At 59.8% G+C, this 25987-nt stretch overlaps 1 protein-coding gene and 1 long non-coding RNA gene across 6 annotated transcripts in view; one reads left to right on the forward strand and one right to left on the reverse strand.

The window, feature by feature from the left end:
- Positions 1-25619, forward strand: part of TBCD (tubulin folding cofactor D) — a 97422-nt gene extending 71803 nt beyond the window's left edge. For 2 of the 5 annotated variants that reach the window (XM_045572244.1, XM_036412189.2), the window contains exons 20-40: positions 641-758; positions 2124-2184; positions 3456-3478; positions 7867-7898; positions 8494-8556; positions 9611-9687; positions 11141-11207; positions 12394-12405; positions 12736-12854; positions 13499-13587; positions 14208-14348; positions 16142-16225; positions 16782-16949; positions 17033-17171; positions 18870-18991; positions 20524-20601; positions 22491-22580; positions 22879-22966; positions 23729-23838; positions 24845-24929; positions 25374-25619. In XM_045572244.1, the coding sequence (XP_045428200.1) occupies positions 641-758; positions 2124-2184; positions 3456-3478; positions 7867-7898; positions 8494-8556; positions 9611-9687; positions 11141-11207; positions 12394-12405; positions 12736-12854; positions 13499-13587; positions 14208-14348; positions 16142-16225; positions 16782-16949; positions 17033-17171; positions 18870-18991; positions 20524-20601; positions 22491-22580; positions 22879-22966; positions 23729-23838; positions 24845-24929; positions 25374-25388 (1781 nt within the window). In that variant the 3' untranslated portion in view covers positions 25389-25619. Of the gene's footprint in view, positions 1-640; positions 759-2123; positions 2185-3455; positions 3479-7866; positions 7899-8493; positions 8557-9610; positions 9688-11140; positions 11208-12393; positions 12406-12735; positions 12855-13498; positions 13588-14207; positions 14349-16141; positions 16226-16781; positions 16950-17032; positions 17172-18869; positions 18992-20523; positions 20602-22490; positions 22581-22878; positions 22967-23728; positions 23839-24844; positions 24930-25373 lie in introns of those variants that run through there. The other 3 variants (XM_045572245.1, XM_045572246.1, XR_006739905.1) reach the window with 2 other exon arrangements.
- LOC123651294 lies at positions 6458-18858 on the reverse strand. Its single transcript, XR_006739916.1, has 3 exons — positions 18848-18858; positions 13362-13368; positions 6458-7623 (listed from the first exon to the last, which is right to left on the reverse strand). It is a non-coding gene; the product is annotated as an uncharacterized LOC123651294 (long non-coding RNA).
- Positions 25620-25987: the final 368 nt, after the last annotated feature.

The raw sequence follows: 25987 nt of genomic DNA on the forward strand, positions 1-25987 counted from the left end.
AGGCCCTTTCAGCCTCATGGTCTGCTCCTTAAGCAGGAACCTTGCGTGGTGCGCCCTCACCTGTCATTGACGATCTGTGGGAGGACCTGAACCTTGATCTTCCATAGAGTTTCTTCCCAGTTCAGGAGTCCTAATGGCGCCCAGATAAGGGGTTTCCCTGACCTCAAACCCTGACCTTATCCGCTGCTGTGTGGAGTGCTTGGCTTGGACGCTGTTGGCTGCTCCAGCCTCCGCACAGCTGCGCTTGTGCCTTCAGGGGAGTGAGGCTCCGAGGGCTGGGGGCTCTGCTTCCTGCCCAGAGCACAAGGGCCCTAGAGGCTCCTCCGCCCTCAGCAGCGCCCTGGGTAGCGGAGGTCCTGCAGCTCGGCCCTGTCCTGCTCTGCGCAGGCAGAGCCCTGCTGCCACTCAGCGCGGGAGAGGCCTTGCCCCGTGCCAGCCGCCTGTGCCCAGGGAGCCGGGGGTGAGAGGCGCCTCCTCGGCGTGGCCTGCTCACTGGCCGGGGCGCCGGGCCTGCCTGTTGCTCCCTCAGTTGAGCTCTGGGTGTGATAACCGTCCTGACAGAACGGGCAGCAGAGGCCTTCCTCCCTCTGTCCTGACTCACGGAGTGCACCCCTGTGCCTTCTCCTGCCGTCCTTTGCAGTTTTCCCACGCCTGCTGTCGATGACACGGAGCACGGACCTGCACACGCGGCATGGGGCCGTGCTCACCTGTGCAGAGGTCGCCCACAGCCTGTACAGACTGGCCGTGCGGGAGGACAGGTAGGAGAAGCCCTCCTCCCGCCCAAGCATGTAGTCGAGAGCTGGGACACGTCCACTTCATTGGGTTACGTGTGCCCGTGGGGCAGCGTCTTCACATTTTATTGATGAATTGGTCAGTGGTCCTCCCTTCTCTGATGAGTTACGGCCTGTGACGGGAGCCAGTGAGCGGGAGGCCGATGGCGCCACTGGTGGCTGTAAGTGTTACGGCGGAGCTCGTGTTTCCCCGTGCACATCCCGGCTAGGTCCCGGCTCCATCCCCCCGACTGTGGGTCCCGCGTGTGCATGGCATCCTACTCACAGTGCCTCAGCCTCGGCGGACACGCAGGGCCTCAGGGTGAGGGCTGCCCGGGCTGTGCCCTCATCGCCTCTCTCTGAGGCAGTAGGTTAGTTACCAAAGCAGAGGGGTTTTGGAGACGGTGCTGAGTGGCTCCTGCATCCTGTACTCTCCGTCGTTTGTCACTCGACAACCTGGAATCCCAGAGCACGGGCGAGCCGTTTCCACCCGTTTCCAGCTTCTCGTGGGGAGTGGGTGTGACGGTGAGGGGGCAGTGGCCCGGGAGCAGGTCCGCACGTGGGAACGTGGGGGAAGCGGCACTTGGCTTTGCTTTCCTTTCTTCCCAACCCCCTTTCCTCAGAAACCAGAGCCACCTCCCAGGACGCTGTGACCCGATCCTCAGCCTCTGGTTTGAGAAAGACTGTCTGAGGTTGTGTCACGTCAGCCGGTGGTTCTGGGGACAGAACGATAGCGAGAGACAGAGCTCACCTTTGTCCTGACCTGAGGGCTCAGCTCACTGCCCAGCTCAGCTCACCACCAGCTCCCCGAGGGGCAGCCTTGGGGGGAGTGGGGAGTGGTGCCTGCGGCTGAGGGCTGGACACCCACACAGGAGCCTGATCCCCCAGCTCTGGCTGTGAGGGTGCAGATGTCACCACCCAGAGGCCCACCCAGGTTCCTGTTGGGTTAGACCCGTGGTCTTCTCCACCAGACCCCCAGCAGGCAGCAGGGATCAGCAGAGATCGTGTGGCTTGCACAGTTTGGGCACAGTCACCTTTGGGCGGCAGTGAGGCTGTGCTGGAGCTCCTGTCTGTCAGGCCCCACACCTGCCCGGTCAAGTCTCCTTTCCAAGCGTCACAGCGGCAGCTGTGAGCCTGCGGCTCCCCTTCTGTCTCTGTGGTCAGCAAGCTGCACCCGGGTCCCGGCTTGACTGATGTGGCCCCTATGGCCACCCTGTGAGTGGGTGTTGCTTTAGCGGGCTGCCTTCTGCAGGTGTTTGGGGGAGCAGGCGAAGCGCCTAGCATGAGGTAGGTTTCTCTGAGCCCGGGCCCCGTGGTGCTCGGGGTCTCACTGCTGTGTTTGAACTCCTGTAGGCCGGTCGCAGACTACCTGGACGAGACGGTGGTGCAGGGCCTGAAGCAGATTCACCAGCAGGTCCGTGGGTCCTAGAGTGTCCGCCTGACCTCAAGCTCTCTCCGCCCTCAGCCGGTTCGAAGGCTGGCGCTGCCTGGACCGGAAGCTTCCTGCGAGCCCTGGGCAGTGCAGAGCGGGCTGTCAGCCGGGGAGCAGTCCTCCGCTCCGTAGGCCAGCTCCCTGGGGTGGCGGGGTTGGGAAGAGCATCTCTCCTCATGTGGCAGCGGCCCAGGTGCAGGCTGGCGGGGCAGGTAGCTCACAGGCCTCACGTCCCCTCCTGTCTGGGTCGTGGCCTGTTCTCACAGAGCCAGGCAGCACTAAGGCCTTGGATTCCGGGTGCCTGCATGGCAGCGTCCTGAGTCTGAAGTTACACCAGAGTGTGGTGTGCGCTCTGGGGACAAGGGCTGAGGGCTTTCTGAGTTTTCAGCTCCTCAGAGGCGCCTATGATTCCAAAGAGGGAATCCACGAGCTGCGGTCTCGGTGTTCTAGGACAACCCCGAGCCAGGAGCAGGCATTGGATGGCTTCCCTGTTTGTGGCCCAGTTAGACCCCGGATTTTTTACGTAATAATGCACCTTGGGTCTTAGCCTCTTAGCTGCTTGTGCCACGAGCTTGCTGTTTGATCTGGCTGAGCCATTGGTCTTTTTACTTACAGTTCTCACTCTACAATGGAGTTGGCCTGTTTACCTCCCGCTGTCAGGACAGCGTGAGCGCCTGAGAGCCGGTGGTGCTGGCAGCTCAGAGACTCATGTGGGGGCCATGCGGCCCCCTCGTCCTGTAGAGTGTGGGTGGAACCTCCCTCCCTGGAGTTCTGGGGAACTAAGGGCCGTGTGAGCGCTCAGTCCCTGCAGCCTAGGGGTTCTGCTCAAGAGGCCGTCTAGGAGGGCAGTCATGGCTCGGTCAGTCCTGGACCCGCACATCTGGCAAACCTCTCTGTGCCCTGGTTTCCCTCCTGCACACCCCCCACGGGGTTTGTGCCCACAACCAAGGTACATGCCCTTGACCAGAATCGAACCTGGAATCTTTCAGTCCGCAGACTGACTCTATCCACTGAGCCACACCGGTTAGGGCTTTTTTTTTTTTTTTTTTTTTAACAGAGAGAGACTCATTGATGTGATAGTGAAACAATTGGCTGTTCTGAGGATTAAATGAGAGAACAGGAGCATGAGGCTAAGGGAGGTGCTTGCAGAGAGCGAGTGGGCTCCGTCCCTGCTCTCTCACGGTTAATAGACTCACCGACTTTAAAACCCAGATGACCTACCTCACTAAGAACTTTCTGTTTTTTAATTTTAGCTTCATGATCGGCAGTTATACAGGTAAGCTTTACAAACCCGAGTTCTCATGTTTTGTCTTGCCGAGTGAGCGCACTGCGTGGTCTACTAGCCCCTCAGTGCTGAGTGGGACTCTGGTCCGGCCGTCCTGCTGGGTCACCTCAGTGCTGAGTGGGACTCCTGTCCGGCTGCCCAGCGGGGTCTCTGTGTTCATTTATTGAATGTGTGTCACCGTCATTCCCGTTAAGAACTGAGAGGTCTCACCTGTTGGTCTTCTAAGCGTGTGGAGGTTGACTTGACGCTTGCTGGCTGGAGTGTGGACTCGGACAGGTTTAGAGGTTGCAGAGGGTCGTGTGGCTGTGGCCCCAATAAGGCAGCGTGCCTGACACTTCCTCCTCCTCCGTCCGCAGCCTGCGGTCTGCTCTCCGGCACCAGGGCAGTCTTTTCTGACCTTGTTCTGCAAAGTCTGGGGCCTGGTGTCGTCTGGCAGTGTCTCTGATGTGTGGCGGCCCTGCACAGGCACCCTGTGGACTGTGTGGTCCTTGGGGATGCGGTCCTCGGTGCTGTGCATGCTCGGTGATGTGCATGCTCGGTGCTGTGCGGTCTTCGGTGCTGTGCATGCTCGGTGCTGTGCGGTCTTCGATGCTGTGCATGCTCGGTGCTATGCGGTCCTCGGTGCTGTGCATGCTCAGTGCTGTGTGGTCCTCGGTGCTATGGTCCTCGGTGCTGTGCGGTCCTCGGTGCTGTGCATGCTCGGTGCTATGCGGTCCTCGGTGCTGTGCATGCTCAGTGCTGTGTGGTCCTCGGTGCTGTGCGGTCCTCGGGGCTGTGCGGTCCTCGGTGCTGTGTGGTCCTCGGTGCTGTGCATGCTCGGTGCTGTGCATGCTCGGTGCTTTGCGGTCCTCGGTGCTGTGCGGTCCTCGATTCTGTGCATGCTCGGTGCTGTGCATGCTCGGTGCTTTGCGGTCCTCGGTGCTGTGCATGCTCGGTGCTGTGCAGTCCTCGGTGCTGTGCATGCTTGGTGCTGTGCATGCTCGGTGCTGTGCGGTCCTAGGTGCTGTGCGGTCCTCGGTGCTGTGCGGTCCTCGATTCTGTGCATGCTCGGTGCTGTGCATGCTCGGTGCTGTGCGGTCCTCGGTGCTGTGCATGCTCGGTGCTGTGCGGTCCTCGGTGCTGGGCAGTCCTCGGTGCTGTGCGGTCCTCGGTGCTGTGCGGTCCTCGGTGCTGTGCGGTCCTCGGTGCTGTGCATGCTCGGTGCTGTGTGGTCCTTGGTGCTGTGCGGTCCTCGGTGCTGTGTGGTCCTCGGTGCTGTGTGGTCCTCGGTGCTGTGCGGTCCTCGATTCTGTGCATGCTCGGTGCTGTGCGGTCCTCGGTGCTGTGCATGCTCGGTGCTGTGCGGTCCTCGGTGCTGGGCAGTCCTCGGTGCTGTGCGGTCCTCGATGCTGTGCATGCTCGGTGCTGTGCGGTCCTCGGTGCTGTGTGGTCCTCGGTGCTGTGCGGTCCTCGGTGCTGTGCATGCTCGGTGCTGTGCATGCTCGGTGCTGTGCGGTCCTCGGTGCTGTGTGGTCCTCGGTGCTGTGTGGTCCTCGGTGCTGTGGTCCTTGGTGCTGTGCTCCCTGCTCACAGGTGATGGCCTTGGGCTGTCCCTCTTTGCGTCTAAGACACGGAGGCCTTGATCTTTCCCTCCTGTGGCGGGAGCTGCTCTGCATTCTCGTTGGCTGGGCCTCCTTGACTGGAGCCAGCTCGTGGGGTGTGCGTGCGTTTCCCAGGAACCAGGCGCCTTCACGCCTCCTGTCTTCTGAGAAGACACTGTTCAGGTTTCTTGCTCGTTAAAATAATCTCATGATCTGCCTCCTTCTTACTGAGCTGGCAGCATCTCTACGTATTCTGGATATGAGCTCTTTGTAGACATAGATTTCCCAGTATTTTCTCCCTGTCTGTAGTTTGCCTATTTATTTTTCTTAGTGGCTTTGATTTTTATTTTATTTTATTGATTTTTTTACAGAGAGGAAGGGAGAGGGATAAAGAGTTAGAAACATCGATCAGCTGCCTCCTGCACACTCCCCTGGGGATGTGCCCGCAACCAAGGTACATGCCCTTGACCGGAATCGAACCTGGGACCTTTCAGTCCGCAGGCCGATGCTCTATCCACTGAGCCAAACTGGTTAGGGCTTTTTTCTCCTTTTTCTTCTTTTTTTTTTTAACAGAGAGAGAGAGGAAGGGAGAGAAAGATTCATTGATGTGAGAGTGAATTGGCTGCCTCCTGCACGCCTACCAGGGATTGAGCCCACAATCCTGGCATGTGCCCTGAGCGGAATCGAACCAGCATCCTTTCAGTGATGGAATGATGCCCAGCTGAGCCACACAAGCCAGGGTCTTCTTAATGGCTTTGTTGTTGTCGTTAACCTTCACCCAAGGGTGTCTTCTCCATTGATTTTCAGGAAGAGTGAAGGAGGGAGAGGGAAGAAGAGAGATAGAAAGAAGAAAGGGGGGAGAGAGAGAGGGAGGGAGAGGGGAATATGAGGAGACATGTCTATTGATTGCCTCCCACACGTGCCCTGAGAAGGGCCCGGGGATTGAACCTGTGGTCTTTGGTGCAGGGCCGTGCACGCCAGCCTCTGTTCTTGGCGTCTCTTCCCACCTTCAGCTTTCCTGAGCGCCTGGGCCTGTGCAGGGCTCAGACCAGGCCCCTCACCGTGCGAGTGTCGACACCAGGAATGTCCAAACCTGTATTGAGTTTTTATGAGTTTATTGGAGCCAAACTGATGACAGTTTCTGGGAAGCAAAATCTCACCAGATTGAGAAAATGCTGTGGAGAAAGGTAGTTTTGCAGCTTCTTGGATACATTGGAATCAAAGGGGGAGATGAAAGCAGGGTCACAGGATATCCACTGGTAAATTAGGGAGCGAGCAGAGCAGGAATTCTCTGGGGTTGGATAGGAGTAAAACGGCGAGACATTCTCTCACATCAGCGGCAGGTACTGGGCAGCTGATGACCTTACGGCAACGAGATAGCGGCGAGGGGTTCTTCAGTCTCATGCTCCGGGCAGCCCCGCGGGCTCTGTAACGGGAGATCCGCTGACGTCCCGAGGTTTGTTATCGCAGGTGCAAAGGCCATAGGCTCACTTGAGGTGAAGGCTGACCTTTGTCAGGGAAGCTGCAGGCAGGACGTGACCCCCGCCATGACCGCTGACAGTGAGGACTGGATGTTCAGACGTTCTGTGTGGTAACGTGTCCCTGAGCTTCAGGTGAAGGGCGGGGACCCTTTCTGCTCTCACTGGACCCTCCACTCTTCCTCCCCCCGGAGCTGGCGCTGCTCTCGCTGAGCTGGGTGTTCCCTCTTCCCGGACCTCCGTTTTCCAGCCTCGGAAATGGTTTCCTCTGCTCCATCCACGTCTCTGACATTTACAGCGGAGGCTGATCTGGGTCCTGTTCCTCTGTCCGGGCCAGAAGCCCAAGCCTGTGAAATGATGTTCTTCTCCGAGAGGGTTTCTCCCGTGCATGTTCACCGTTTCCTGTCAGCCTTAGACATCGGCTCGAGGTGACTGAGAGCCGGCAGGGCTGCAGGGCTCTCCTCCAGGTTCTGTTCGCACGGAGGCAGGTGGATGCTTCCTGGGCTGGTGACGGCACCTTCCTGGTGTCTGAGATTCCTGTCATTGCTTGTTGTTTGTTCATCCTCACCCGAGGGTGTTTTTAGAGAGAGTGAATGGGAGGGGGAGAGACAGAGAGAAACATCAATGTGAGAGAGATACATGGATTGGTGCCTCCCACATGCACCCCTGACCAGGGTCTGGTGATCCAGTCTGCAACCAAGGTACATGCCCTTGACTGGAATCAAACCCGGGACCCTTAGTCCGAGAGCTCTATCCACTGAACCAAACTGGCCAGGCATTGGATTCCTCTGGTTTTTACAAAGTGGGAGTTGAACAGTGTTTGGGATTTGTTCTCTGTGATTGTTTGATGTGATTGACGCCAGGAAGCACTAGAGTGTCCAGTGAAAAGGACAAGTCAGAGGAACCCGTTAGGATGGGGGGCACTAGGAGATGGTGCCAGGACCTCTTCCCAGTTCTTCCTGTGAAAAGGCAGCGTCTTACTGGTAAAGGGATGTTTGGTGATGCTGACTGTCCACAGCCACTGGAGACGTTCAGTTAGAAACAGGAACATCGCTCTGCAGTGTAGGTCTTGCCAAACCTACGCGATGCAGAGGTGTTACATGAAAACCAGTTGAAGGTATGTGAGCATCGAGCAGTGGCTGGCACATAAAATCTTTGGAAGTGCTCTCGCCCCAAGTAGCTCCTCCTGGCCCTAGCAGTTGCTGCGAGGTAACATCTGTATAATGCTTAGAGCCTGCCTGGTCCCTGCTACTTGGTGAGGATGTTTCATATAATGTTTTATATAATAAGACACTTTCACTCTTTTTGTGTGAATTTCCAGAGGCCTGGGAGGAGAGCTCATGCGACAAGCAGGTAGGTCAGCAAGGGCGGCTGCAGGTTGTGGTTGCACCCTCTCATTCCCTCGTGGGGTGGGGCGGGGAGAGTCCAAAGGCGTTTGCCTCTCTCGGCACCGTGGCGTGAGCATGCCCTTCCCCGGACCCCGGGCCTGCCCGCTGCCGGGTCCACTTGACTCCATGTGTCCAGTCATTCCAGTCAACAGATCAGGGTGCCGGGAGCAGGGCTTCCCGATGGCAGCGGCCAGGATGGCATGGGGGAGGGGCATGGTGCGGCTTTCAGGACGGGATGGTGGTGAGGGGCCCAGTGTTGCTCTCTTAGCCTCTTCAGCACCTTTAAGGCAACTGTAGAGCAAGGAGTAATTTTTCAGACTATATTTAAACTTTGCAAGGAACTCAATGATGCCAACATGCCTAGGTTCTCTGATGCATTTTTAACTAAACTTAGAAAACCCAGACTCATCCCCTTGTCTGGTCAGTAGGTGTCTGGTCGGTTCTGGCCGTGCCCTGCGCTCAGGTCCTGCAGAGTCCTCACCCAGGAGCAGGCGGGCGGGCGGGGCTCACAGTCCTGATGGGACAGACGTGCCCTCATGTGTTTCCCTTTCTCCTCCTAGTGTGCGTTCTAATAGAAAACCTGTCCCTTTCCAAGATGCCCTTCAGGGGCGACGCTGTCATCGGTAAGTGCTTTGCCCCCGTGACTCGCCTTGCAGCCTTTTCTTCCAGAGCTGCTCCACGTGAGAAGTAAAGACGAGCCTGTGAGGATAGGGGCCGTTTCCTGATGGTGGAGCTCTTGGCTCTGACACGGCTGCCAGGGCCAGTTGTAAATGACGGCATCGGCCACACACCCTCAGAAACAGGCCTCCCCTTCTCCTCCGAGACACGCTTCCTCCTCAGAGCCCTGGCTGGCTGAGGCCCTTGCAGAACCAGGGGAGGTGGCAGCAGAGCCAAAGCCACTGGGCAGGATGGGGGAGAACCTGCAGGGGAGGGGGGAGGTGCGGCCAGGCCCCTGTGCAGGTCCAGTGCCCTTGGCAGCCCTTTCTGTCCAGCAAGCAGGGCCTTTTCTGGTTGTGTGAACAGCAGCCGCGGAGAGGCAGCGAGGAGGGCTGCCCCGTGCTGCCTTGACTGCAGCCTCCGGAGAACGTGTAGGTTCGGCATTTGTTGCCAGATGGTGGGTCTAATTGAGTGGAATGTTTGGGTTTATATTGGGGGGTTGCAGGGGGCAGGGGGGTTTGGTTGAGGGAGAGGTACAGGAAAAGACCACTGGAAGTTTGTAGGTGTAATAAAAGGACAAACATTTCCAGGTTTGGCTGAGTGGATGGAGTGTCAGCCCTCAGACTGAGGGTCCTGGGTCTGATTCCTGTCAAAGAGCATGTACTCCGTCCCTGTTTGGGAGCGTGCAGGAGGCAGCCAATGGCTGTGTCTCTCTCACATCGATGTTTCTCTGTCCCCCTCCCTCTACTCTCTCTAAGAATGGTTGGAAAAAATATCCTCTGGTGAGGATCGACAAAACAAAATAAAATGTTCCGTGGTAAGAGTTTTAGCATTTCAGCAGCAAAGGAGGCTTTCCCTGTAACCGAGGGCCTTCGGCTCCTACAACCCAGGGAAGGTTCACTTTAGGGTTTCTCCGCGCTCACCGTGTGCATCTGCGTGGGTTCACGAGGTGGAAGGCTGTGTGGTCGACTGTAGCTTCGTCTCACTTCTAACGGGATGGTCTCTCTGCTTCGGTGACAGATGGCTGGCTGTGGCTGATAAGCGACACCTTGCGAAACCTCCACCACGTGTCCAGTCACTCCAGGCAGCAGATCAAGGTGCGGGGAGCAGGTTTCCAGGGGCTGCGCGGTATCGAGAACGACATGACTTTTTAGTGTTTGTTTCAAAAGACTGCATTATGGGTCCCTTTTGTACACTAATGGGGTAACTGGACAATGCCACATTTTGTTTGGATTTCCGGGTGGTATTGTCTATGTAACATGTAATCAGAAAAATGAATTCAGCTATTGGTGACCAGAACACGCAACTTTCAAATTCCTGCTTCTGGTTTGATCCTGTTCCCCTGAGCGCTGTCCCGCAGGTCGGGCGTTGTAGGGAGCTGCGTGTGCGGTGCTTACGTGCAGACGCGCTGCAGGCACGCTCGCTGCCGCGCTGGCATTTCTGAAGGAGTGTGTGTCCCCTCGGGGCCAGGTGGGCGAGGGGTACACGCTGTTCCTTTCCCCGCACAGCGGCCATCACCAGGGCACTGGGAGGGACTTGCTTCGTATTGAGGATGAGGAAATGAGGGTGTCCTTCTCTCCTGTGTATCAGCATTTCTGCTGGGCTATGGAAGGCTTCTTCAGCGTCCTTTTTAAAAGGAACTGTCATTCTGTAGAAGCTAAGCACCATTTTACTAGTTGAATTTGAGCGCCTCGGGATCAGTGCTGCAAACTGTCCTTTTAAAACATCCATAACTGACTCCTACAAGCCGTGACCCCGGTGCAGTCTGCTGCCCTGATTGGTACCAGTGACACCTCGTTCTGAACTCCCTCCCACGCTCATGGCCCCTCCTGCCCGGCCCAGCAGCTCTTTCCCGGGCTGCTCTGGGGCCTTGCGCCCGGTCTGGAGAGTGGAGAGGACATAGGGATCTAGTGTTTGCTCTTTGCAGGTCCCTCTGTAGCCAGGTGTTCAAGGAAAGGACCTGTGAGTCCCTGTCACCTCCATGCTCTCCCCCCTCCCATTCCTCCCTTCTCCCTCCCCCCCTCCCCCTTCCCCCTCCCTCCCTCCCTCCCTTCCTCCCTCCCCCCTCCCCCCTCCCTCCCTCCCCCCCCTCCCTCCCTTCCTCCCTCCCCCCCCTCCCTCCCTCCCTCTCTGTGTGGCTCTGCCTGGGGACCAGTGCTGCTGAGGGGCCCCTTCCTGTTCCCAGGGCCCTGGACCCCCAACTCCTCTCTGAACAAGGCCCAGCACGGCCTGCTGAGTCCTTGCTCACATCACACCGGGCGGCTGGCACACACCTCCTCCTCCGACCTCTGCTGGGAAAGGACGGTGCCCGTTCCGTTCCAAACTGTTCGTGTGATAAGACGTGGAGTCTGCATTGTTTGGAAGAAATAACCAAGTTTTCTATTCAGTTTATTGTTTGCAAAAACCGTTACAGTTTTAACTACCTGACATGACGGCTCGCTGTTGTGCTGGAAGGAAGATGTAGTAACGTACTTCGCGTCTGACTGCAGCGCGCCGGCCGCTCCCCTGGGTCCTGGGAGGCTGAGGCGCTCATGTCCTGCTTGGTTTCAGGAAGCGGCTGTCTCGGCCCTGGCTGCTCTCTGCAGCGAGTATTGCACGGAGGAGCCCGGGAAGGCGGGTGAGTGATGGCCCTGACCCTCGGGCCCTCTGGGCATGGTGGGGAGCTCCCTCCCGCCCGCCCTCTGCAGCGTGCACACGGAGGGCACTGGTGGCTCCCGGGCCGCCCGCTCTCCCGCCCAGGCTGGCAGGCTGTACCAGGCTCTCCGCTCCGGCGGCTCGGTGTCAGCTTTCTCTCCTGCTGAGCGTCTGAGCGGGCTCTCGTCTCAGCAGCATCGGCTCACATCACACTCGACGTGAGCTCTTCCCGCCCTGAGCTCTGGAGGCTCCGGTTCTGTGCAGGGAGCCACTGTCCTGTCTCCTGTGTAGACCTGCCTTTCCCTTCCATGTGGTTCCTCACCGCCTCCATTGTCACTGTCGCTTCCAACTTGTTCGGATGCGCCTTCCAGGGTCTGTGGCTCCGAGCGTCCGCTCGCTCCCTCTCCCATGCCTTCTCCTGGGCCTCCATTCAGAGCACAATGACCCCATTGGCTTTTCTGTTTTGTGGTAAACGGTGTTTGTATTCCCACAGGCACGTCCTTCTTCTTGGTGGGGACAGTGAGCGTGCTGCCTCGCCACTCAGCGGCTCCGGCGTTTCCCAGACGCTGCACGCTGCAGCGGCCGACCCCTGGCCGAGCCCGTCCCTAGGATGCTATCACGTGCCACGTTGCTGTTCCGTGGGACGCGGGCAGCCCTACGGGCATGGGAGACGCTTTCCAAATTAATAGTGTCTTCCTAGGTCCCCTTCCCACGGGCAGTGTAACTTAAAGAGAAAATAACGTTTTGTATTTAGTCTATTTTTAAAATTGAGATAAGATCAAGTTTTGATTTTTGCCTAAGAAAAATGTACTGTATCACACCATTCTGAATATAGAAAGAAATACTATTCAGAAATAAGCCTTGAAAATGCATGTGTATTGAGGGGGAAGGGAGGTGGTTTTTTCATGCTACTGGTGTCTCCTGTAAGTTCCACCACAGGTGTCAGTGTAGTGTATGAACAAGTGGAACTCCTTTATTTCTCAATACATTTTTATTGAGTTCAGAGAAAGGAGAGGGAGAGAGAGAGAAACATCCATGATGAGAGAGTCATCAGTTGGCTGCCTCTTGCACGCCCCTCCTGGGGATGGAGCCCGCAACCGGGCCTGTGCCCTGACCGGGATTCAACCTGCCACCGGCTGGTGTATGGGACGACGCTCCAGCCGACGGAGCCACGGCCGGGCGTTTGCCTCATTGGAGGGAGACGTTGCCTCCACGTGAGCATCGTGTTCTCACTGCGTAAACACGGAGAATTACGGCTGTGTGGACCATTCTCAGCACCCTCGTGGGTGTGCTTTTCTGAGTGAAATCATTTGCTGAAATTGTTCATGAAAACCTTAACACCACCCAGTATAAGTTTCTATAGATTTCTTCGATGGATTCCCTTTGAAAACATCTGCTTCTGGAGCCTGAGTTGCCCCTCCTCTCTGGGCGCCGTTGGGCTCTGCTTCTGAAACGCCGCACAGAGCAGGCGAGGAAGCCACCGCAGCGGGTCACCTGTGGCTTCTTTCCAGAGGGGCTGATGGACGCGTACCTCGCCGAGCTGCAGAGCCCTGAGGAGATGACGCGCTGCGGCTTTGCCATGGCCCTGGGCGCCCTCCCCGGCTTCCTGCTGAGAGGCAGGCTCCAGCAGGTGAGCTGAGGGAGCGAGGACGGGGGTCTGAGCGAGCCGGGGCGTGTGTGAGACCATACACATGGTGGGGGGGAGGCAGGCATGTGTGAGACCATACAACATGGGGCGTGTGTGAGACCATACACATGTGAGGGAGCGTGAGACCATGCACATGTGAGGGCGTGTGTGTGTGAGACCATGCACATGTGAGGGAGTGTGTGTGAGACCATGCACATGTGAGGGTGTGTGTGTGAGACCATGCACATGTGAGGGTGTGTGTGTGTGTGACCATGCACATGTGAGGGCATGTGTGAGACCATGCACATGTAGGGGACATGTGTGAGACCGTGCACATGTGAGGGCGTGTGTGTGAGACCATGCACATGTGAGGGCGTGTGTGTGTGAGACCATGCACATGTGAGGGCGTGTGTGTGTGACCATGCACATGCGGGCAGGGTGGCACATGTCCCTGCCCGGTGTGTCTCAGGCTCCACACCAGGCAGACTTGACCCTGGGGCGCATCCACACACAATGCCTCTTGGAGCCCCGCGGCTGCCTGGTCACAGGACGGGCAGGCCCTCACGCTCACGGGCACGACACCAGCGCTGAGTCTCCGTTCGCGGGAAGGTGCGTTGATCTCGTGGTGACGGGTTCCTGCCTTTCAGGTTCTGGCGGGGTTGAGAGCCGTCACCCTCTGCTCGGAGGACGTGAGCTTCGCCGAGTCCCGGCGGGATGCTGTGAAGGCCATCGCCAGGTGAGTCCCCGGAGTCCCCGGCTCCACCCTCGGGAGCCAGCGACCCCTCCGAGGGCTGGCCCTTCGGAAGCCCCTTCTCGGGGACCATCTCCCAGAGGCAGAGGCTTTTTTTATTTCCTAGTTTCTTCTCTCGTGGAGGATTGGAAAGAACAGTTCCCGCTCAGGCTCCTTCGCAGTCTGTCCAGTTCTAGGGAGCGTTCAGCCCGTGTGTGCTCAGTCCATCACGTCAGGAAACGGGCCATTTTAAAGATGGGCAGCCCCAAGGACAAGGACGGGACAGTGCGAGTGGCTCTGGTCCTTCGTCACGAATGCGTACATGTCGGACGCGCTGTCCGACCCTCCCCTCCCCCCCAGCACATCGGAGGACACTGAGTGGGCCCACATGCCGTCCAGGCCCTGGTGGCACGCTGTCCCTTCTGCCCCGAGAGAGGGCAGGAGGGCCCAGGCACAAGGCGCCTTCTAAGCTGTGGGCACTGGAGAGCGTGGATCGGAGCAGAGGTGGTGGTCACGGGAAGGGGTGCCGGGCGTCGGCCTCCCTGCCAGTGTGCTCTGAGCGTGTCCTGTGAGGAGGAGCCCGTCAGGCTGGAGGGACTCAGGACGTGCACTGTTTTCAATTCCAGGATTTGCCAGACTGTCGGTGTGAGAGCAGAAGGGACCCCGGACGAGGTTGTGTGCAAAGGGAACGTGTCCCAGATTTACTGCACGCTGCTGGACTGTCTGCGCGACTACACCACCGACAGCCGCGGGGACGTGGGCGCCTGGTGAGGCTCCTCACGGCCCCGGAGGGGGCTTGCCCTGGCTTCCAGCCGCTCTGGGTGCCTCAGAGCACGCGGCGAAGTGGGGAGGAGGGCTCTCCCCGGGGTCCCGTTCGCGCCCAGAGGCCAGGCAGGCTGGGGTGTGGGTGACTGGTGACTTCGGGCCAGGACCCAGTCCCCTCCGACGATGTTTCAGAGACGTCTGCGGTCTCTAGAGCGTGGCCTGTTTTCAGAGATCCTCATTCTTCGTAGGAAGTCTCATTGTCTCCGCCTTTTTCTCTTCAGCGTGCTCCTCGGGGTTGTTTTAAGGACTCTGCCCGTTACACCAACATCTGGCACCTGGAGGCCCGTTTCTGCTGTTGTCTCTCATCACCTTAGCACTTGGCCTTGCTTTTTAAAATATATTTGTGTTGATTTCAGAGAGGAAGGGGGAGGGAGAGAGAAAGAGAAACGTCCATGATGAGAGAGAAACACTGATTGGCTGCCTCCTGCACGCCCCCCACTGGAGGGTGAGCCTGCAACCCGGGCCTGTGTCCTGACCAGGAATCGAACTTACGACTTGCAAGTTCATAGGTCGATGCTCAGGCACTGAGCCACGCTGGCTGGGCGGTCTTCTTTTGTTCTTTAATATTCCTTTTAGTTTTTAACTAAATTCAGAAATCGTGAATTCAAAGCTTGGAGGCTTTGGGTTGGGTAATTTCCTTTGAGCAGGTGGTAGGCCCCGTGGTGGGCTCAGGTCGCCGAGGGCCCTCAGCGGCGGCTGGGCCGGCCCTTACTCCTGCTACACCCCAGGGCGTGGCCTGTGTCTGCAGCCCGGCTGAGGGCCTCAGACCCCAGGGCCTCCTCCTGCTCACGTCCCCCAGCTGCTGACTTGAGGACGTTGGACCCTCACCTGTGCTTGACCAGTTAGGAGCAGGTTGGGTCCCTCCCCAGCCTTTCCCTGTGAGTGCTGCGCCCACAGAGACGGGGTCCTCCCTGTCCCCACACTCTGCCTGCTCCTTGGCACGTCCAGAGATCATGTGTCCTGAGGAGCAGTTCGCCTGGCGTCTGAGCCCCCGCTCCTGTCAGCCTCTGGCCTGCGTCCGCTGCATTTCAGCATGCTGTGCCTGCCCTCGGCACCTCCCCTCCAAGCCCCCTCTTCACCCTGAGCAGCACAGGCTGCCTCCCTGATGGGCCCATTCGCTGCGTGGTGGGAGGGCGGGTGCCCAGGCCCGTGGGCTGTTGTGTCCAGGATCCTGTGGCCCAGCTTGTCCGACCTGGGCCAGTGCATGATGTCCCAAGTTTAAAAGGTGCTTTCACTGTGGAGCTGGGCCAGTCATGGTGTGAGCTCAGCTTGGCAGGTGGTCTCAGCTCCTTTCCTGGGAGCTGCTGTGGACCGTGTGCTCAGAGTGGACAGAGCTGTCCTGGCCTGGGACCCCTGGGCAGCAGGAGGGAGTCGCTCTGCACGTCCTCCAGGGAAGGCCAGAGCCCTCGGAGTTCTGCTGGAGGAAGCTCTGCAGAGTGTGTTTTGCCTTTAAAAGTTCTGGGAACGCCAGTGCTGTTTCTGGCGAGCGCCGTGCCCGCTTGCTGGGCCGCTGTCTGCGGGGCACGTCCTTGTCCGCCCGTCGTGGGGGAAGCGTTCTCAGAGGAGGGCGGCTGGTGGATGCTTCCCGCTCAGCGCGTTCAGGCTGAGGGCCTCACAGTCCCCTTCCCGCACGCACGGTCCCCTTCCCGCTGACAGTCACCTCAGGCTAGGGAGCAGCCTGCTCCCCCCTCCTCCTCCTCACCCCTCGTCCTCCTCCCCCCTCCTGTCCCTGCAGGGTCCGAGAGGCCGCCATGACCAGTCTGATGGACCTGACACTTCTCCTGGGGAGAGACCAGCCGGAGCTGATCGAGGCTCCCACGTGAGTGTTGGCGTGCACCCGCCTGTCGCCAGGCTGGCAGGAGGACAGCCATTCCCGGGCGAGGCCAGGGCAGGGCCCCTCCTCAGGCTTTGGGCCCTGGCACCTCAGTGCCTGCTCCGGCTAGGGGCCTGGCTGTCCCCTCTCCTGTCAGTTCCCGGGACACGGGCTGCCCCTGGGCCCTCCCTTGCAGAGTCTCCATGCCCCTTACTGGGCTGTTGCATCTGTGGCAATCCCGTTTTCCGAGCCTCCACCTGCCCTCACCCCGCTTCCCTTCCCCCTCCTGCCCTTTTCCTCCGTGCCCCCTTCTCGTCCCTGTCTTTTCTGCCTCCTTCCTGTGCCCATCACCACCTGCTGCCCACCCGGAGCCCTGTGTGTCCTCCCTGCCTTCCACCCAAGGCCTGGCATTTAGGCTTCTGGGGTTAGATCAGCTGTGGGGCCGGGGGGAGGCCCGCCGTGTGGGCAGGGAGCTAGGCCGTGCTGACCTGCAGCCGTGTCGCGTGTGCTCCACGGGCGCCCTCGGGTGGAGCCGCGCTACCGCTGGGCTCTTGGTTTGCAGCTGCCAGCGGGTCATGTGCTGCCTGGCCCAGCAGGCCAGCGAGAAGATAGACCACTTCCGTGCGCACGCTGCCCACGTGTTCATGACGCTGCTGCACGCGGCCGGCCCAGCTGGTCCCACCGTGCCCCACGTGCCCCACCGGGCCGAGCTGGAGCAGCTCTTCCCCAGGTATGGAGCGTCCGGTGCCGACTGCGGTGGGCGGCGGGCAGTGGGCGGCGGGCAGGGCCCTCCAGCTGGTGGCTCTCTTGCAGGTCCGAGGCCGCCTCTGTCAACTGGACCGCGCCATCCCAGGCCTTCCCTCGCATCACCCAGCTGCTGGGGCTGCCTGCCTACCGCTACCACGTGCTGCTGGGGCTGGCCGTGTCCGTGGGGGGCCTCACCGAGTCCACGGTGAGCATGCGTCTGGCCCGGCCTCTTTCCCAACCGAGCGGCTTTGGGTGGGCTGGGCGTCTGTCCTGGAGCTGGGCTGGGGCGTGCGCTGCTGGGGGCTGCCCCTCCCTCCTGCTGGGGAAGCAGGTCACCAGCCCGGCCCATCTCCTGGCCTCAGGCTCCAGGGCAGGGCCCTGGCGGCTCAGGGAACTGTCATGTCTGATGAGGGGAGCTCAGGAGCCGTGACATCGTGGCGAATTCCTGTTCCCGGCTCACAGTTCAGCCGCCATCTGTGCTGTGTGGTCCTGCCCCACTGCCAACTGGCCCTGGGGCTCTAGGTTCCTTTCCTTCTGTGCAAGGTGTGCCCGGGGAGGTGTGTGTTTCCGGTTTCTGCTGGCTTGGTCTTCACACACTCCTTGACCCTCAAAAGGTGTCGGCTTAGCCTGGGGGGTGTAGCTCAGTGGTCAGTCTGAACCAGGACGTCACAGTTCAATTCCAGGTCAGGGCACATGCCCAGGTTGTGGGCTTGATTCCCAGTTCGGGGTGCACAGGAGGCAGCCAGTCAGTGATTCTCTCTCAGCATTGATGTTTCTCTCTCTCCCTCCTTCTTCCTTCCTCTGAAATCAATTAAAAATATATACAACTTTAGGAAAGCGGTCGGTTTGACCTGCAAGGCCCCCCCCCCCACCACAGTCCTTATGGTGCTGCCCGCCGTCCTCTGCGGCCGCTGCGGCCGGCGGTGCCGTCCCCGTGCTGGGGCACCTGTGGTTGGCTGGTTTGTGAATCGTTGGGTCCAGAGTTCTTGGCACTTTGGGGATAGTCTTGGCCGTCCCCTCCCCCTGCTGGCTCCTTCTCTCTCGCGCGCGCGCGCTCTCTCTCGCCCGCTTGCACGCGCTCTCTGTCTGTCTCTCTCTCTCTCTCTCTCTCTCTCTCTCTCTCTCTCTCTCTCTCGCTTCCTCCATGTCCGCCCTCGGCTCTGCACGCTCCTCGCAGCTTTCTGTTGTCTGTGCTTGTCTCCCCATGAGTTTCATTGATGACATTTTTATTACCAGCCGTTCACTTTGTTCTGAAATTGGTGTTTCTCATGCTTGTTCATCTTAGGCTCATCTATGTGACTGTTTTTGTCCTGAAAGTGGTGCCCACAGGGTGGGGCACGTCTAGGTCTGTTCTCTGCTTCTACTGACTCCTTCCTGGGACTCGCCGGCTCCGCTGGTGACCTGGGGAGCTGCCTGCAGACAGCGGTGGGCGGCCCCCAGGCGCTGGGCGTGCTGCAGCGCTGGTCAGAGCTGCGTCTCCAGCGTCAGTCTCTCAGCTTCCTTGTCAGCTGTGCTGCTGGCGTCCAGTCTCAGGAACCGCTGGCTGCCTGCTGCTCCCAGCCTCATCGCTCGGGTGGCTCCTCCTCACCCTTCTAATCTGCAGGCCCCACTCTGGCCTCCTGCCCGTTTCCCGGGGAGCCCCTGACCACCCCACTGGGTGGCTCGGGTGATGTGGCCATTGGGGGATAGCGTGAGGGTTTGGGCAGTCTGCTGCCTGGAGGGAGCGTTTCCCTGTCAGGTGTTGGCTGGGTCCAGCTCACGCTGGCCTGACCCTCCCCTCTGGGCTCTCCTCTGCCCCCGAGCACTGTGCCTGCTGCTGGGATTGGCCCGGGGGCAGGTGGTGGCACGGGGGTGGCCTCATGACAGGACGAGGACAAGGACGAGGACGGCCCCTGTGTTGCAGGTCAGGCACTCCACCCAGAGTCTGTTCGTGCACATGAAGGGCATTCAGAACGACCGGCAGGCCCTGGAGAGCTTCAGTGGGACCCTCCTGCAGGTCTTTGAGGACAACCTGCTGAACGACAGGTATGCGTAGGCAGGCACAGGCCAGGGCCGTGGACATAGCTGGCGGGCACCTCCACCACCCTGCCCTCGGGGCCCTGCAGCCTGCGCTCTGGGGCCGTGGGATTCGGGGTTTCACAGGTTGGAAGTAACGTGACAGAGCAGGGCGCCCTTGTGCTCCCCCGTAGTGGCCCCGGGCCAGGTGCCAGCATGGCTCCACCTGCACCGTGGCCCCGAGCGGCGAGGCGCCGTGAGCTGAGCTGGGTGATGCGGTGAGAAAGGACTCTGTTCTCAACGTTTGCTCTGGGGCTTCGCTCGCTGCTTTCCCATGAAGGCAGAGGGTGGGCCTGGACCCTGACCCCAGCCCTCCCAGAGGGTTGTGGCCAGACGCCGTGGCCACAGGTCCCCTCGCTGGGCCGCAGGAGCCGTCGGCTCTCCTGCCGGGGGAAGCACAGACGCAGCTCGGGGGAGTCCTTTGGCCTCCACAAAGCCATCACCGTAGTCAAGACACAACCCGCACCCGAGAGCTTCCCCAGCCCTTCCTCCTCCCCTGTGCCCGGCCCCAAGGCGCCAACCCAGTGTAGGTGGCACTTTCCAGAACTTTCCGTGGACTCTTGCCACGTGCGCCCTCTGCGCGGGCTCCTCGGCCCCGCGCCTTGTCTGGCACGCAGTGCCGCGCTGTCCCCCTGCGTGGCGGCCCTGGCCGGCGCGGGGGCTGCCCCGTGGAGGCCGTCTGGAGGGAGCTGCAGTGAGCACCCAGCCTGTCTTCTGTGGCGCCTGCCCTTCTCTCCTGCAAAGCCAGGCCTCCTGGCTGGGCCACGTGGTTGGCCAGGATCGACTACTGTCCTCGGGGATCGGCTGTCCGCACCGGCGCCGCCGCCATGGCGTCCTGGTGGGGATGTGGGGTGTAGCCGCGTCCTGGTCGCGAGTCCTCTGTGCTGGAGTCTGCTCAGATCTTTGCCTGTTTTGGCTGCTCCGGCTGCTGGGCGTGGGGTCCCCCGGCTGGCCTTGCACTCGGAGTGCGACCTCAGGCTGTCTCCGTGGCAGCTCGTTCCCTCTCAGCAGGAGTCGCACCTTGGTGAGCTCGTTTGCCCACCTGTCCTTTATGGGCTGTTTCATGGCACACCTGGGAAGTTTCCTCTCCTAGCTCAGGGTTTTCTCTCGTGGTTTCTTGTGGAAGTTTTAGTTTAGCTCTGACCTGTGTGATGCACGCGTTGGCTTGGGGCGGGTGTCACTGGCAGCTGTGGTGCCTCCTCGGGAACCGGATCTGTGGTCTTGTGTGGACCTTTCTGTTCTGGTCGGTTTTTGCGTGTCTTTACGGTTGTGAAGTGGAGCTGTGTGAGCTGTCCTGCCCTTCCTGCCAGAGGGTGGGAGCCCCTTGGCCCTTGGCCTTTCTTACGAAGGTCAGAAGGGGCTTCCACTGCTGACAACCTGCAGGGTTTTGACGGTGGTGGCGCTGTTGGGGTTGGCGGTGTCTGGGTCGAGTGTCCCGCTCTCCATATACACCCCCCTCCTTCGGTTGGCACCTGGGCCTCACAGCACGTCCTTTCCTGCAGGGTGTCCGTGCCGCTGCTCAAGATGCTGGACCAGATGCTGGCCAACGGCTGCTTCGACGTCTTCACCGCCGAGGAGGAGTGAGTGTTTGTTTCTTCCCGCATCGGCTGCTCTGCCGCTTAAGCCTCGTGGGTCATCTTTAAAGAAACAGAGATCAGTTTTAGGGATAATTTCCTAGTGTGTTCAGGTCAGTTCCTACGTGCCCTGTAAAGGCCCCCGTGAGGCTGGTGGAGCAGCTGCGGGGGGAGCAGTGACGGGCCCGTGGCTGTCGCAGGGTCGAGCAGAGGCCAGCTGGGTTGAGGCACCGGCTGTGGCGTCTCCGGCCTCTGCTGGTTCCTCTCAGGTTTGCTTGGGGCTTTCCCTCTTCTCTGTTCTCTTGATGGCCACCCTGTCAGTCTAACTCTCAGTATTTCTCTTCCTGGACAATTCCAAGGCCTTGGAACACGATCAGTCATTGACATTTTTAGTTATTGTTTTTAGTATTTGTTAACCACAGTTTTGCTACATTTTTGTCCCTCATTGCTCCTGAAATCCCTATCTGCGGTTTTGTTCTTTCTGCCTAACGAACATTCTTCAGAATTTCTTCTAGTGAGGTCTGCTGGTAAATGCTTTCTCATTTTCATTTGAAGGGCTTTTCACAGAACTCTAGGCAGCTGTTTTATTCCAGGACTTAAAAAACGTATGGCTCAGTAGTTAGTGTCAGCCTTCACACAGAAGGCTCATTTCCTGGTCAAGGGCACATACCTGGGTTGCAGTTCAATCCCTGGCCCTGGTCCGGGTGGTCAGGGTGTGTATAGGAGGCAACCAACCAATCGGTGTTTCTCTCTCCCCACCCTCCTTCCTCCCACTCTCTTTCTCTCTCAAAAAAAAAAGTCAATGGGAAAAAATATATCAGGTGGGGATTAGCGTGTGCACATGCTTGTATGTGTGCGCGCGTGCGTACACACACACACACGCACACACACACACATATACACACATGTTTCCTTTATCCCGATGCCTCCTGTAACGGTCTCACCTCTCCGTCTCCAGGGCTGGGAGAGCCTTTTTCCTGCCGAGGGCCATGTGGATATCTATGACATCATTGTGAGCCATACAGAATTACCCACTGAACACGAGCCTGCTGTCTGCGGGCAGACATTTCGTTAACTCACCCCAGTGCCTTGGCAGGGCCAGACCAAAGGCTTTCTTGGACCGTACACGGCCCGGGCCAGGTGCTCCCCACCCCGCTCTGGACGACTGGGCCTTGGGAAGCAGGTTTCTCCTCTAATGGCACGTGTGTCTTCATGGGATTTGTTAAACTCAGCTCCGTGGTGCCATTGGTTTTCCTTTGTCCTAGGAAGGTCTTCGCTGTCCCATTTCTGGGCACTAGGGCTTCTCCCCCACCCCACCCTCAATCTCGGGGATCCCACTGTGCCTGCTGCGCCCCTGCACCGCAGCCGTTCCGGCCTTTGCGCCTTCGCTCGGGTCTGTCTCCACCTGCTGGTGTCCGAGACGGGCCGTCCCTGCCTCCGTGGTGTGCGCGGACCTGTTCTGGGTTATGTAGTTGTCAGTGTCTCCTTTCATCTGGTTTGTTTCCAAATCGGAAGGGTCCTTCTCTTCCCTGCAGTTCCTGCCAGGCTGCCCTCTCCCGTCCGCTTTCCTCGGTGTGGCTCTGGGCTGCAGTCCTCATGGGGCTTTCCGTGCAGGTTCGAGTTTTCCCATGTGTCTCATTACTTGTCTGGATGTGGCATCTGAAATGTCATGTGAAAGGCGCCCGAGGCCAGAGAAGACGAGCCTGCAGGCAGGACTCCGCTCCCCTTGCAGGCGCGAGAGGGCAGCAGCCAGTGGGAAGGGTCTCTGGACTGCCAGGTCCCCAGTGGCTGGCCGCCGCACCCGCTGCTGCCAGTTAAAGAGACCGGGCATCACTGCCGCACGCACGGCAGGACGGCTCCCGGCTGCTCACCCCGGGCCTGTGCTGTCCTTGCAGCCACCCCTTTTGTGTGAAGCTGCTGGAGCTTTGTAAGGCGGAAACCAGCAAGTCCAAGGACGTCCAGAAACTGCGGTCCAGCATCGCCGTGTGAGTCCGCAGGCTGATGTGGGCGGGCTCGGGAGGGAGTGGGAAGCCCGGAGGCCTGTGGAGTCCTGAGAACAAGAGGGAGCTGTGTCCCCGAGTGACCTTGGCCTGAGGGGAGTGAAGTGTCCCGACCCTGGAGATCTAGGCAGATCCGTTTAGTGGTCTAGATGCCGCGATCTGGATGCCACTGGTTTGTGGTGACTAAACCAGCGCCACCCTGAGGCCTGGGGTCAGCATGGCCCTGGCATCGGTGCCACCAGGGCGGTGGGCTGGGCGAGGCTGCTCACCGTGTTGCCGGCAGGTTCTGTGGGATGGCGCAGTTCCCCGGCGGCGTGCGGAGGAAGGTCCTGCTGCAGCTGCTGCTCCTGCTCTGCCACCCGTTCCCCGTGGTGAGTGCGTGTGACCAGCTGCCCACCTCGGGTTCCCGTGTTCTGCTCGCTGGTGCCGGTGTCGCGGGTGCTGGGGCGAGCGGCCTTACTCTGCTCCTGAGACGCAGCGGGGCCGGGAGGGGGCGTCCTCCACTGCGTGGACACTCAGGTCTCGGGAGCAGCAGCTTTCTTGGGGGAGGGTTCTGCCCTTGAGGGGCAGCAGGTTCCCTCAGTGAGGCCCTGCCCCCACATCTGTCCCAGACTATCCCCCCGGAGGCCTGGGCAGGGGTTCCTGGAAGCCCCGCACACCTGATGATGCCTTCCCCCAGAACTGCCCACTGCAGGGCCAGGCTTCCTAGAAGTTCTGCCTTTGGCTGGACGATGGCTCTCAGGGAACCGCTCATGGCCCTCTCCCGAGGGTGACGGGCGCCCGTGCCTCCCACAGCACCCATGGGAAAGGCAGCTCTCGGCCACCCGGCCTGCTGGCTTACACCTGGGGACTGGAGTCCCGGGCGTGGAGCCCGGCTCTGAAATGTCGCCAGAGGGGATCCTGGGGCAGAAGCAGGGTCCCTGAGGAGGGCAGGCCTTTCGGAGGCAGGTCGACAAGAACACGGCCAGCCCCACAGGGGGGCCTGGCTCTTCCCGATGACGGGCCCTCGTGCTGTCGTGGGATCGCGTGGGGTCACAGCCAGGTCTCCCTAAGTTAGGATCCGAGGTCAGCACGCCCTTCAGGCTTCAGTTGGACTCTGGGGTCCCCCTCCCACTAATGCTCTGCCCAACCAGATCCGCAAGACGACAGCCAGCCAGGTGTACGAGATGCTGCTCACCTACAGCGGCGTGGTGGGCGCGGACGTCCTGGACGAGGTCCTGGCTGTGCTCAGCGACACCGCCTGGTGAGTGCTCGGCTCCTGCCACCTCCCTTCCCGCCCCACAGTCTCTCCCCGAAGCCCCGAGGGAACGGGGATGGGAGAAGCGAGGCTCCCAGCCCTCGACGGCCGTGGCTCTGGGTTTGAGGTGGCGGTGGCGGCTTCTCCCTGCTTGTCCAGGGTTCTGCAGGTCAGGCCCCCCTCCTACCCAGAGGGCTGTGCCAGCCACACGCAGACCAGCAGGGCGCCTTCCGGCGGCTCCCGGCTGCTCAGGGGCGACGTTTCCAAAGTGCAGTTATTTTTCTCACACGTGCGAATTTTTAAAAAATCCTTATTGTTGAAAGTGTTACTATATATGTGCCCTGCCGTGCCCCCCCCCCCCCCCCCCCACCAAGTGCAATGTTTTTGTAAGTGAAATGGGCTGTTTTTGCTTCAGTGGGCGCGATGGACGCTGGTGCACCCAGGACTGCACGGGGACCGGGCTCCTGCCCAAGCTGGGTGCAGTGCCAGAGTGGTGGGGTGCAGCAGTGGGGTGCAGTGCCAGAGCAGTGGGGTGCAGTGCGGGAGCGGTGGGGTGCAGTGTGGGAGGCTCGTCCGGCAGGAGGATGTGCTGTGTGTCTGTGTGGCGTGGCTGCAGCGGGAGCTGCTGTGTGTAGACTCGCCTCAGTGTTGGACAGAGGGGGAAGGTTCCTCCCGATAATTTAATCCCTATCTGTTAAAAAAAAAAAATTCCCAGCCAGGCCAGCGTGGCTCAGTGGTTGAGCATCAACCTATAAACCAGGAGGTCACAGTTCGATTCCCGGTCAGGGCACATGTCCAGGTTGCAGGCTCAAGCCCCAGTGGGGAGTGTGCAGGAGACAGCTGATCCATGATTCTCTCTCATCACTGATGTTTCTATCACGTCTCCCTCTCCCTCTCTCTCTAAAAATCAATAAAAGCGTATTTTAAAAAATAGAAATGAGGTTTGTGGCAGGTTTGACTAAAGCGAGCGGGCCTTTCTTGCATCTGAAGCCAACCCATTCTCTCCCCACAGGGACTTGGAGCTCCTGCTCGTAAGAGGCCATCGGAACCGCCTGTGTGACCTCCTCGGGGTGCCCAGACCCCAGCTGGTCCCCAAGGTAACTGCACATCCCCCTCGGGCAGTGCCAGGGACATCCAACGGCTCCAGCGAGCCACTGCCCCGACCTCCAGCCTAGACAGCGGGGTCCTCCTGGCTTTCAGGACTCCTGGGGGGCAGCACCCACTGGCAGTGCCCCCAGGGAGCCTGGTGCAGATGCAGGGCGGTGCTGACTGCCAGCCCCCAGGGGACCCAGGGCAGGGGGTGCAGGAGGAGCATTGTGATGCTCCCGGCTCCTCGTGTCCAGGCCACATAGTATCAGCTTCCCAAGGAAATGGCCTTTTTGTTTTTATTAGGGAAATTTTGCACTCAGATGGGAGAACAGGTGTCAGCTCCTGGGACGTCTCGGGGAAAGGCCCAAAGGCAGTTTCCTGTGGGAAGCAGGCCCAGGGTGGGCGGGCGATGGTGCTGGCCGCCCTGACTGACCCTGTCGTGTGCTCTGCAGCCTGCTGTCGGCTGAGGCCGGTCCTGGAAGCTGAGTAGTGCTTGTGCCGTCTGCGGGGAGGAGCAGCCAGATGCCGCTCAGGATAGGAATCCTGGTGCAGAACCGGCCGTCCTGGAACGTGTGTGTGGAGTCCGTCACCACGGAGGCTCTTTATCACGGGCGTCCGCGCTCTAGTGACCCCATGTCTGTGCTTTAGTCTGTTTAAACGCGAGTCCACGTCTTATAAAACCACAAGCTGAGCACTCTGCGTCTGTGTCTGATGCTGTTGTGAGCGAGGGTGAATGGGGGGACAGCCTATGCGGGGCGTAACCTGGAGGCCAGAGCGAGTCCTAGGCTCCCTTGTGCTCTACCCCCTCTCCCCCCCGAGTCTAGGTGAGGGGTTTGGAGGGAAGCTCCAGGTGCTCACAACCCACCCTGTAGCCAGAAGCAGGCAAGAGCAAGTGATCACACGAGTGCACTGAGGGCTGGGAAGGAAGGGAAGCTGGGACCCTCTACAGGAGGCGGAATGACCAGGAAGGCACGGCCAGAGCATCCGTCTCAGGCTCCACCTGGTGCTGGGGTGGAGGAAGGAACGCTCTCCTGGCCACCCACAGCTCGAACACGGAGCTCCAGAC

Source organism: Pipistrellus kuhlii, unplaced genomic scaffold, assembly GCF_014108245.1.
Source record: "Pipistrellus kuhlii isolate mPipKuh1 unplaced genomic scaffold, mPipKuh1.p scaffold_m20_p_44, whole genome shotgun sequence".
Lineage (NCBI taxonomy): Eukaryota > Metazoa > Chordata > Mammalia > Chiroptera > Vespertilionidae > Pipistrellus > Pipistrellus kuhlii.